The sequence below is a fragment of the Dama dama genome, chromosome 11, assembly GCF_033118175.1.
Source record: "Dama dama isolate Ldn47 chromosome 11, ASM3311817v1, whole genome shotgun sequence".
Classification (NCBI taxonomy): domain Eukaryota; kingdom Metazoa; phylum Chordata; class Mammalia; order Artiodactyla; family Cervidae; genus Dama; species Dama dama.
Window position 1 is genome coordinate 82,363,911 of NC_083691.1, and position 12,238 is coordinate 82,376,148.

Below are 12,238 nucleotides of genomic sequence, written 5' to 3' on the forward strand. Positions count from 1 at the left end.
ACAGTGTGGAGATTCCTTAAAAAACTGGAAATAGAACTGCCATGTGACTCAGCAATCCCACCGCTGGGCATACACAGAGAGGAAACCAGAATTGAAAGAGACACATGTACCCCAATGTACATCACAGCACTGTTTACAATAGCTAGACCATGAAAGCAACCTAGATGTCCTTTGTTAAACAAATGGATAAGAAAGCTGTGATACATATACACAATATTACTCGGCTATTAAAAAGATCACATTTGGATCAGTTCTAATGAGGTGGATGAAACTGAAGCCTGTTATACAGAGTGAAGTAAGTAAGAAAGAAAAACACCAATACAGTATATTAATGCATATATATGGAATTTAGAAGGATGGTAATGATGACCCTATATGCGAGACAGCAAAAGAGACACAGATGTAAAGAACAGACTTTTGGACTCTGTGGGAGAAGGTGAGGGTGGGATGATTTGAGAGAATAGCATTGAAACATGTGTATTACCATATGTGAAATAGATTGCCAGTCTAGGTTCAATGCATGAGACAGGACACTCAGGGCTGGTGCACTGGGATGACCCTGAGGGATGGGATGGGGAAGGAGGTGGGAGGGGGGGTTCAGGATGGGAAACACATGTACACCCATGGCTGATTCATGTCAGTGTATGGCAAAAACCACTACAATATTTTAAAGTAATTAGTCTCCAATTAAAATTTAAAAAAATAAATAAAAAAATAAAAATAAAATGTACATCATTTACCTTCTCTTTTTCAAGAATATGCATCACTCCATTTGCCAGTCTAAAACATTCCATTTTATAGGTATGGTGGAGGGAAGAGGAAAAAGTAATGGCCAATTCCTTTCTTCCTTGTTACTAGTCAGACTCTTAGCAGTTGCCTCTTCTTGGATTTCTTCCATAAAGAAATTATTTTTCTACCTGTTAATTATCAAGATGATAGTAGACACTTCACTCATAAAAATAACAAAACCACACTTGTGTTTAAATCACTTTTTCTTTAGCTATTTGTTCAAGGGCTACGTGAGCCCTAAACTGTAATCTGGCTTCCATGGAATAGTCTTTGTAATTTTTTATGTTTTCTAGGGTTTTTGTTGCACTGGCATAATCTCCTTTTAGATAGTATAGAATTCCCAGTTCATAGTAAGAATATGGCACCAAATAGTGGTCATATTTTAACAATTTCTCCATTTGAATGACATGACTAAAGTAGTACTCAGCCATTGAATATTTTCCTAAGTATTTCAGACACAGACCTTTCAGTAAATTTAATAAACTTATGTCATCTATGACATACTCTTTGTTTGGAGCTTCTTGTAAAAGTTCTTCCCCTTTGTCAATGATTGATAGCCAGGTTGAAATAAGCTCTAGTTTTTTGCTTATGACTCGGAAGCCACTCCAGGCATACATGAATTCCAGAATGGGTTGTGCTGTAAACCAGCCTGCAGTTGTCGCATAGCGCTGACCCTTCTCAGCAACAAATTTTTCTATCGGCACAGAAGTTCCCAAAATTCTGATTCTCAGGCTATCCACGCTTAGGAAGAGGGAGCTCATGTCCTCACTTACTGATTTCGCAAAATCAGGAGGAAGCACAGCCAGTAGGGAAGCTTTAGCAAAAGAATATATTGATTTGGACCACCTGCTGTTTTGAAACAGCACATGGGCATAGTGGTAAGCCTGCTTCCATTCCAGCAGAAAAATGTGGCACCACATGAGTTCCCAGTAACAGAGGTGTTGAACCTGCTTCCATTCGTTCTGAATAAAAATGCACTCCTCTAATGTTAACTGGGCATGTTTAAAATATCCTTTCAGCATACTAAAACGTGCATGGAAAAATTTAAGTATGACACAGTTTGGAAATTTCTGAAGGTAGATTAGGAAGAGATTCTCCACAGCAGAACTATGGTTCTTTTCAACACCAAAAGCTATGGAGAGATAATTGTAATTAAACAGTAGAACCAAAACACTAAAGATATTATTTATATGGGATTCAGATGCACTCTCATGAAGCAAAGTCAAGCCTACCTCTCTATCGCCAGAATATCCAACAACATTGAGTATTTTAAGTGTCCTTGGTGGCACAAGTGATAATAACAAGTTGAGTACTCCAAGTCCAAATTTTATGCCTCCAACCAGGTGTCTGTAGGTCTTGCTTTGGTAATCAGGTATCTGTGTTAATACTTGTTGACAGTCTTTGTATATTTGGTAACTTAACCCAATGTTGATCCCACTTTTAAGAAAACTAAACATACTGTCATCCTGTATAAATGTTACAGTGGATTTCAACATCAAACACTCAGCATAGCAGACTTCTGCATGCAATTCCTCTTCTTTAATAGCCTTTATTCCCTGCTTGCTAACTAGACGAGAAAAACTTAACACCCTAGATTTTCTTCGGAAATTGTTACAGACTCTCAAAGCATCCTTTGTGGCAGTCATCCCAATCTCTATATCCTGTGGATCAAAAGTTAAGAAGGCCTTGACAACCATAAGGATGCTATAGATTAGAGCATGGTATATGCTGTTTTTTGACCATGGATAAAGGAGATGTATGGCATCAGAGAATCTGTTGTTTAGAAATAAATACAATCCCGTTGTGCATTCTTCCAAGGAAGATACTAGATCCATTGTTGCTGCTGCAGGGATAATTTCATAGGCATCTTCAAACTTGTCCTCCTTATCTTCTCCCTTACTAAATGATGTAAACTCATGCTCCATGTCGTCTCTTTTATTCAGAGTAAGCGACATATTCGTTTCCCTACTTTAGAGATGTGAAGTATCTGAAGTAGAGAGATGTGGCCTTAGTGAGGGTAGCTCCTGATCTCCTAACTGGGGTCACTTCTTCCACGGCCTGAAATCTTGCTGTTATAATGGAGGCAGACTTAGAGCTGTGAGGTTCAGTATCAAGATATTCTCATCTATGTCAGACAAAGGGGAGAAAAAAAGATAATTTTATTTACCTAGAAGATGAATTTCTGAAAAGTTAAAATCATTTGGAACATACTAAAGAAAACATGCTCTTGGGACTTCCCTGCTGGCCCAGTGGTTAAGACTCTGAGCTCCCAATGCAGGGGCCCCAGGCTCGATCCCTGGTCAGGGAACTAGATCCCACATGCTGCAACTAAGACCTGGTGCAGCCAAATAAATGAATAAATATTAAAAAAAAAAAATGCTCTTTTAGAAAACTGTGAAGCAAATCCTTTGTAAACCAAAGAGGTCCTTTGTGAACCATCCCTCCAATCTATCATTTTCATAAGATCATTCTTTTGTGTATTTGTGTTATAGAAACGTACAATGACCGCTGAACAAAGATAATGAATTCTCTGTAGGAAGACCTTGGGGGCAAGAATCTGGCTGGAAAGAGAAATGTATTTACATATGTTTCGAGTTAAGACTAGAGGAAAGGGTAAATTGTCCACACCAAAGAATACAGATTATGAGAATTAAAAATCCAACACCTGTTATTCTTAGTACCACTGCTGTACTTGTATATATTTTCACAGAAAACTACGTCTTGATAAAATATTATGGTTAGTTATATAAGACTTTGGAATGGAAAGTGCTGTGTAAATTAGAAAGATTTCCTTGCATTGTTGCAATTAAGAAAAAAGCTCAAATGCAACAGTTTTTATCACAACATTACTATAATATCTTGGTAGGAAGGTTGGGTGGATGTGAGCACAATGGAAAACCAATTCCAAACAACTAGCTACTTAATATATTCATAATAATACAATAGGTCCAATTAATCTATTCTTAAAAATAGAAACTGCCAAAAAAAAGAAACTGCAAGCAAAATGCTTCAATAGTAATTTTCACAATGTTTTACAACAATTATGAACATAGATTAAAATGTACTTTAATTTTGTATTTTTATATGTTAAATGACAGGAGGGGAAAATGAAACAGAGAATAATCAAAGGAAAAGAAAGAGAAAAGCAGAAGGGATACAGATTTTTATATAGTGGGAAGAGAAAACAGAGGGAAAATATGTTAAATATTAAAAAAATAAATAAAGGGAGATGACAGCCTCAAAGATACTATTCTACTTAAATTGTTTGTTTTTAAACCTTAAGGTTTAGTTATGCTTCAGTATTAGCAACTATTATCACTATTCATTGGAAAGCTAAGTTAATTACACATTTGTCTAAAAGGCTCGGCTCTGAGCACATCTTTCATGTCTGTCTTCATCACAGAGTACAGTGCCTGCCTCTTACTCATTAAACTAAATGAATATCATATGACTATGACAGTTTTTGATTTACATCTACTAAGATAAATTCAGAATGAAATAATCAATTGCTGTTAAAACTGTAAAAGTCTTCACAGACATAGCGAAGAGACTGTGGTTGCCAAGGAGAAGATGGGAAGTGGTGGGGAATGGACTGGGAGTCTGGGGTTTGCAGAGGCAAACTATTACACATAGGATGGAGAAACAAGTCCTACTGTATAGCACAGGGAACTATAATCAATATCCTGAGATAAACCATAGTGGGAAAAAAATAAAAACTAATATAAATATGTATATATATGTATGTATGTATATATATATATATATACACACATACACATGTATAGGCTTCCCAAGTGGCGCTAGTGGTAAAGAACCTACCTGCCAGTGTAGGAGACATAAGAGACTTGGGTTCAGTCCCTGGGTTGGGAAGACCCCCTGGAGGAGAGCACAGCAACCCACTCCAGTATTCTTGCCTAGAGAATCCCATGGACAGAAGAGACTGATGGGCTACAAGCCATATATACATAAATATATATAAACACACACACACATATATGCTGTGTGCATGCATGCTAAATTGCTTCATTTGCGTCCGACTCTGTGTGACCCTATGGACTGAATTCCTTTGGTACATAACAGAAATTAGCACAACACTGTATATACTTCATTTAAAAACTTTTTTATAAAAAGAAAAAGCTAAACTTGCAGCAACAGAGAGTAGAATGGTGGTTATCAGAGGCTGGGAGATAGGGAAACTGGAGAAATGTCTGAGTATAAACTTGTAACTAGTAGATAAATAAATCTTGGAAATCTAGTGCACAGCATAGTGATTATAGTCAACAATATTGTATTATAAACTTCTAAGTGTCTGAGAGACTAGATCTTAATTGTTCTCATCACAAAATAGAAATGATAATTATGTAACATGATAGACATGTTAGCTAACTCTACAGTGGTAATCATACTACAATATCTAAATACATCAGATCAACTTGTTGTAAACCATAAACTTACACAATGTTTTATGTCAAGAATATATCAATTAAAAATGTATGGTTCTGAAAAAAATCTATAAGAGTCTGAAAAATTTCAGTGAATACAAATAACTGAAGTTCTTAATATAGCAAGAATTTCCATGAATCAATTAGATAGAAGAAACACTCCAACAGAAAAATTAGCAAAGGACAGAAACAAATTGCCAGTGAGCATAATGTTCAATTTCACTTTAAATCAACAAAATACAAATGAAAAAAAATCCATAAAAAAACCAAATTTGGCAAGTTAAAAATATAACATCCAATATTAATGAAAGTAGAGAATCAAATACCCTTGTAGGTTAATTAGGGAGGTGTATAAATGGCTATAACCCTTTTGGAGAGTTATTTGGCAACATGCTTTAAAACTTTTATATTTTTTAATACTCTGACTCTAATTTCATTTGTGGAATTATTCTAAAGAAATAGTCAGGGATGTGTATCTACACAAGTTATATACATTTCAGCATTATTTGTAATATGAAAATGAAAATAATCTAAATTTCTTACAACAGAGGATACCCATAGAATTGAAATATATGCAAATACTATAAGATTATAGAATATTTAATGACTTGGAAAATTGTTTATGGTGTAATACACTATATTAGTTCTCCAGAGAAACAAATCCAATACTAGATACCTGGCAATAGCATAAACATATAAAGGCCATTATGACAAATCTACAGCTAACATCATACTCCATGGTGAAAAGCTGAAAGCATTTACTCTAAGATCAGGAACAAGACAAGGATGCCCAGTCTCACTACTTTTATTCAACATAGTTTTGGAAATCCTAGCCATGGCAACCAGAGAAAAAAAAGAAATAAAAGGAATTCAAATTGGAAAGGAAGAAGTAAAACTGTCACTGTTTGCATATGACATAATACTAGACATAGGAAATCTTAAAGATTTATACAGAGTTAAGTAAGCCAGAAAGATAAAGAACATTACAGCATACTAACACATATATATGGAATTTAGAAAGATGGTAATGATAACCCTATATGCAAAACAGAAAAAGAGACACAGAAGTACAGAACAGACTTTTGAACTCTGTGGGAGAAGGTGAGGGTGGGATATTTCAAAAGAACAGCATGTATACTATCTATGGTGAAACAGATCACCAGCCCAGGTGGGATGCATGAGACAAGTGCTCGGGCCTGGTGCACTGGGAAGACCCAGAGGAATCGGGTGGAGAGGGACGTGGGAGGGGGGATCGGGATGGGGAATACGTGTAAATCTATGGCTTATTCATATCAATGTATGACAAAACCCACTGGAAAAAAATATATAAATAAATAAAGGAGAAAAAAAAAAAAAAAAGAAAATCTTAAAGATGCCACCAGAAAATTACCAAAGATCATCAATGAATTCAGTAAAGCTGAAGGATACAAAATTAATATTCAGAAATCTGCTGCATTTCTAAATGGTAACAATGAACTATCAGAAAGAGAAATTTAAAAAAATTCCCATTTACCACTGTATTAAAAAGAATAAAATACCTAGGAATAAATCTACCTAAGAAGGGTATATTTGTATCTCTATACTCAGAAAACTGTAAGACTCTGAGGAAAGACAACACAAACTGATGGAAAGATATACTGTGTTCTTAGATTGGAAGAATTAATACTGCTAAAATGACATTACCCAAGGAAATCTATAGATTCAAGTACTATCCCTATCAAAATACTTATGGCATTTTTCACAGAAATAGAACAAAAAAATTTTTTAGAACAAATAATTTTAAAATTTGAATGGAGACACAAAAGATCCCAAATAGCCAAAACAATCTTAAGAAGAACAAAACTGGAAGAATCACACCCCTGAGTTCAGACTATACTACAAAGATACAGTCATCAAAACAGTATGGTACTGTACCTCCCTTGTGGTCCAGTGGTTAGGAATCTGCCTGCCAATGCAGGGGACATGCATTTGATCCCTGGTCCCGGAAGACTCCACCTGCTGTGGGGCAACTAAGCCCATGCACCACAACTTCTAAGCCCACACTCTAGAGCCCACGCTCTGCAACAAGAGAACCCACTGCAATGAAAAGCCCATGCACCACAAACTAAAGAGCAGCCCCTGCTCGCCACAACTAGAGGAAGTCCATGTGCAGCAATGAGCACAACCAAAAATAAATAAATAAACAAATAATAAAATTTAAAAAGAAAACAGTATGGCACTGTCTCAAAAACAGATACATAGATCAATGGAGAATAGAATAGAGAACACAGAAATAAACCTATGCACTTACTGTCAATTAACGTATGACAAAGGAGGAAGAATATACAAAGAAGAAAAGGCAGTCTCTTCAATAAGTGGTGCTGGAAAAACTGGACAGCCACATGTAAAATAATGAAATTAGAATATTCTTATATCATATACAAAAATAAACTGAAAATGGATTAAAGACCTAAATACCTAAATAAGACCAGATACCATAAAACTCCTAGAAGAAAACATAGGTAGAACACTCTTTGACATAAATTGTAGCAGTATTTTTTTGGAGCTATCTCCAAGAGCAAAGGAAATAAAAGCAAAAAGAAACAAATGGAACCTAATTAAATGTAAAAGCTTTTGCACAGCATAGGAAATCACTGACAATACTAAAAGGCAGCTTACTGAATGGCAGAAAATATTTACAAGTGACATGACTGATAAGGGGTTAACATCCCACATATATAAAAGAGTTCATACAACTCAACATAAAAAAAAAAAAAAAACTCAAACAACCTAATTTTTTAAATGGACAGAAGATATGAATAGACAATTTTCCAGAGAGGAAATGCAGATGGCCAACATACACACATGAAAAGATGCCATCAACATCATTAGCCATCAGGGAAATGCAAATCAAAACCACATTTGATTTGTCAGAATGGCTATCATCAAAAAGTACATAAATGAGAAATGCTGGCGAGGATGTAAAGAAAAGGGAACCCTGTTCAAGTTGGTGGAGTAGGACATGCACTCATCTCTTGCAAGAGCACCAAAATCGCAACTAGCTCTTGAACAACCATTGACAGGAGGGTGCTGGAACCCACCAAAAAAAGATACCCCATGTCCAAAGACAAAGAAGAAGCCTCAGTGAGATGATAGGAGGGACACATTCACCATAAAATCAAATTTCAGACCCACCAAGTGAGTGACCCACAAACTGGAGAAAAATAGTACCAAAGAAATTCTCCCACTGTTGTGAAGGTTCTGAACCCCACGTCAGGCTTCCCAGCTGAGGGATCCAAAAATGGGACTGGGAATTCCCAAGGAATCTGACCTTGAAGGCCAACAGGATTTGATTATAGGACTTCCATAGCACTGGGGGAAACAGAGACTCCAGCCTTGGAAGCCACAAACAAAATCTTGCCCACATCAAGACCCAGAGGAAAGGAGCAGTGACCTTATAGGAGACTGAACCAAAACTACCTGATAGTGTTGGAGGGTCTCCTGCAAAGGCATGAATAGGCAGGGGCTCATCACAGGGACAGGGGCACTGGTAGCAGCAGTCTAGGAAGGTCACCCTTAGCGTAAGCCCTCTTGAAGGTGGCCACTAACCCTAGAGCTCCTAGACCCCAGGGTTAGGTAGCCGCAGGCCAAACAACTAACAGGGAGGGAGTGCAACCTAACCCATCAGCAGATAATTGGATTAAAGCTATGTTCAAGCTGGTTTTAGAAAAGGCAGAGGAACCAGAGATCAAATTGCCAAAATCCACTGGATCATTGAAAAAGCAAGAGAGTTCCAGAAAAACATCTATTTCTGCTTTATTGACTATGCCAAAGTCTTCCACTGTGTGGATCACAATAAACTGTGGAAAATTCTTCAAGAGATGAGAATACCAGACCACCTGACCCACCTCTTGAGAAACCTATATGCAGGTCAGGAAGCAACAGTTAGAACTGGACATGGAACAACAGACTGGTTCCAAATAGGAAAAGGAGTACGTCAAGGCTGTATATGGTCACCCTGCTTACTTAACTTACATGCAGAGTACATCATGAGAAACGTTGGGCTGGAGGAAGCACAAGCTGGAATCAAGATTGCCGGGAGAAATAGCAATAACCTCAGATATGCAGATGACACCACCCTTATGGCAGAAAGTGATAAAGAACTAAAGAGCCTCTTGAAAGTGAAAGAGGAGAGTGAAAAGTTGGCTTAAAGCTCAACATTCAGATAACTAAGATCATGGCATCCGGTCCCATCACTTCATGGCAAATAGATGGGGAAACAGTGGAAACAGTGACTGACTTTATTTTTCTGGATTCCAAAATCACTGCAGATGGTGATTGCACCCATGAAATTAAAAGATGCTTACTCCTTGGAAGGAAAGTTATGACCAACCTAGATAGCATATTAAAACGCAGAGACATTACTTTGCCAACAAAGGTCCGTCTAGTCAAGGCTATTGTTTTTCCATGTATGGATGTGAGAATTGGACTATAAAGAAAGCTGAGCACCAAAGAATTGATGCTTTTGAACTGTGGTGTTGGAGAAGACTCTTGAGAGTCCCTTGGACTGCAAGGAGAGCCAACCAGTCCATCCTAAAGGAGATCAGTCCTGGGTGTTCATTGGAAGGACTGATGTTGAAGCTGAAACTCCAATACTTTGGCTACCTGATGTGAAGAGCTGACTCACTTGAAAAGACCCTGATGCTGGGAAAGATTGAGGGCAGGAGGAGAAGGGGACGACAGAGGATGAGATGGTTGGATGGCATCACTGACTCAATGGACATGGGTTTGGGTGGACTCTGGGAGTTGGTGATGGACAGGCAGCCTGGCGTGCTGTGGTTCATGGGGTCACAAAGAGTCGGACACGACTGAGCGACTGAACTGAACTGAGCAAGGCCCTGCCCACCACAGCAATACCCAGTTTTGCCATCAGTCCCTACCATCAGGAAGCTTACTCAAGTCTCTTAGCCTCCTCCATAAGAGGGTAGACAGAAAAAGCAAGAAGAACCACAATGCCAAAGCAGCTTACAATGCCAAACCATATAATCGAGATGAAAAAGCAGAAAGTTATGTCCCACATGAAGGGACAAGACAAAACCCCAGAAAAACAACTAAATGAAGTGGAGATAGGCAACCCTCCAGAAAAAGAATTCAGAATAATGATAGTGAAGATGATCCACGATCTTGGGGAAACAACGGAGAAGATGCAAGAAATGCTTATAAAAGACCTAGAAGAACTAAAGACTAAATAAACAGAGATGAATACTACACTAGGAGGAATCAATAGCATAATAACTGAGGCAGAAGAATGGATAAATGACCTGGAGAAAAGAATGGTGGAAATCACTGCCACAGAACAGAACATAGGAAAAAGAACAACAAAAAAAATGAAGACAGCCTAAGAGACTTCTGGGACAACATTAAACACACCAACATTCGCATTATAGGAGTCCCAAAGGAAGAAGAGAGTGAGAAAGGACCTGAGAAAATATCTGAAGAGATACTAGCTGAAAACTTCCCTTACATGGCAAAGGAAATAGTCAACCAAGTCCAAGAAGCACAGACAGTCCCAGGCAGGATAAATCCAAGGAGGAACACACTGAAACACATAATAATCACACTGACAAAAATTAAAGATAAATATAAAATATTAAAAGCAACAAGGGAAAAACAACAAATAACATACAAGGGAACTCCCATCAAGTTATCAGCTGATTTCTCAACAAACTCTACAAACCAGAAGGGAATGGTTCAATATATTTAAAGTGATGAAACGGAAGAAACTACAACCAAGAATACTCTACCCAGCAAGAGTTGGCTGTGTAGAGTCTGGCTCTATGCTTTTTGTCTGGCTATTCTCCATTCAGATTTGATGGAGCAATCAAAAGCTTTCCAGACAAGCAAAAATTAAGAGAATTCAGCACTATCCAACCAGCTTTACGACAAAAGCTAAAACAGGAAGCACAAGAGAAGAAAAAGACTTACATAAAATAAACCCAATTAAAATAGTAATAGGATCATACATATCAATAATTATCTTAAATGTAAATGGATTAAATGCACCAACCAAAAGACATAGACTGGCTGGGTAGATGAAAACATGTGCATGTATGCACTTCCACTTACTACATCACTCTGCTTGACCCCCCCCCCCAAACTGTATATAATTACTTTATATTGTTAGATTAATCATGCCCCCATTATGGCTTGCAATTATAATCATCCTTTTGGATTGTGAAAGCTGGTAAACATCATTCTATATCACCAAAGCTACCATTTGATAGAAAAACCTGTAATCATTTTTTAAAATCCAGATGCATATCAGAATTATCTTTGAATTTTTTGAAAAATACAAATGCCCATATATTGCTTTTTTTTTCCTCCAAAGCTCCAGATATATTTCTAATGAGCAGCCATGTTTAGAAACAACTGGACTATATGATGATATTTTACTTTTATCTAGCTTCACTTTTTTTATTTCATATTCAGTGCTCCCATTTCATTTAGTTTAAGTTTTCCAGTTTCTCCATCTCTTCTTTTCTTTGATATTCTTTCTCAAGCATAGTAGAAAAATATTTGTATACATATATATATAAATAATATGTATAATATATATATTTTAGAAAACTTATGAATTTTTGCCTAAAAAATTTATGACATATTGATCCACTTGTTTGACTTAGTATGAATAGAATGATAAATTCTAATTAAAAAAATAGATATGCAACAAGCAACAAAAGTTTATAGTGTATAGCACAGGAAACTACAGTCAATATCTTGTAATAACCTATAATGGAAAATAATTTGAAAAATAATATGTGTATATGTACAACTGAACCACCCTGCTGTGCACCTGTAACATTGTAAGTATATTCAATAAAACATATATATTAAGAAAAAAAAGAAACGGGAACCCTGGTGGGAATGTAAATTAGTGCAGCCACTATGGAAAACAGCCTGGAGTTTTCCCAAAAAAACTAAAAATAGAACTACCATATGATCCAGCAATTTAACTCCTGGGTATACAC

General features: G+C 36.9%; 1 protein-coding gene across 3 annotated transcripts in view; it reads right to left on the reverse strand.

The window, feature by feature from the left end:
* Positions 1-12,238, reverse strand: part of LOC133064987 (tetratricopeptide repeat protein 39B-like) — a 36,700-nt gene that overhangs the window by 15,866 nt on the left and 8,596 nt on the right. For all 3 annotated transcript variants that reach the window (XM_061155562.1, XM_061155564.1, XM_061155563.1), the window contains exon 3: positions 741-2,914. In XM_061155562.1, the coding sequence (XP_061011545.1) occupies positions 981-2,744 (1,764 nt within the window). In that variant the 5' untranslated portion in view covers positions 2,745-2,914 and the 3' untranslated portion in view covers positions 741-980. The remainder of the gene's footprint in view (positions 1-740; positions 2,915-12,238) is intronic.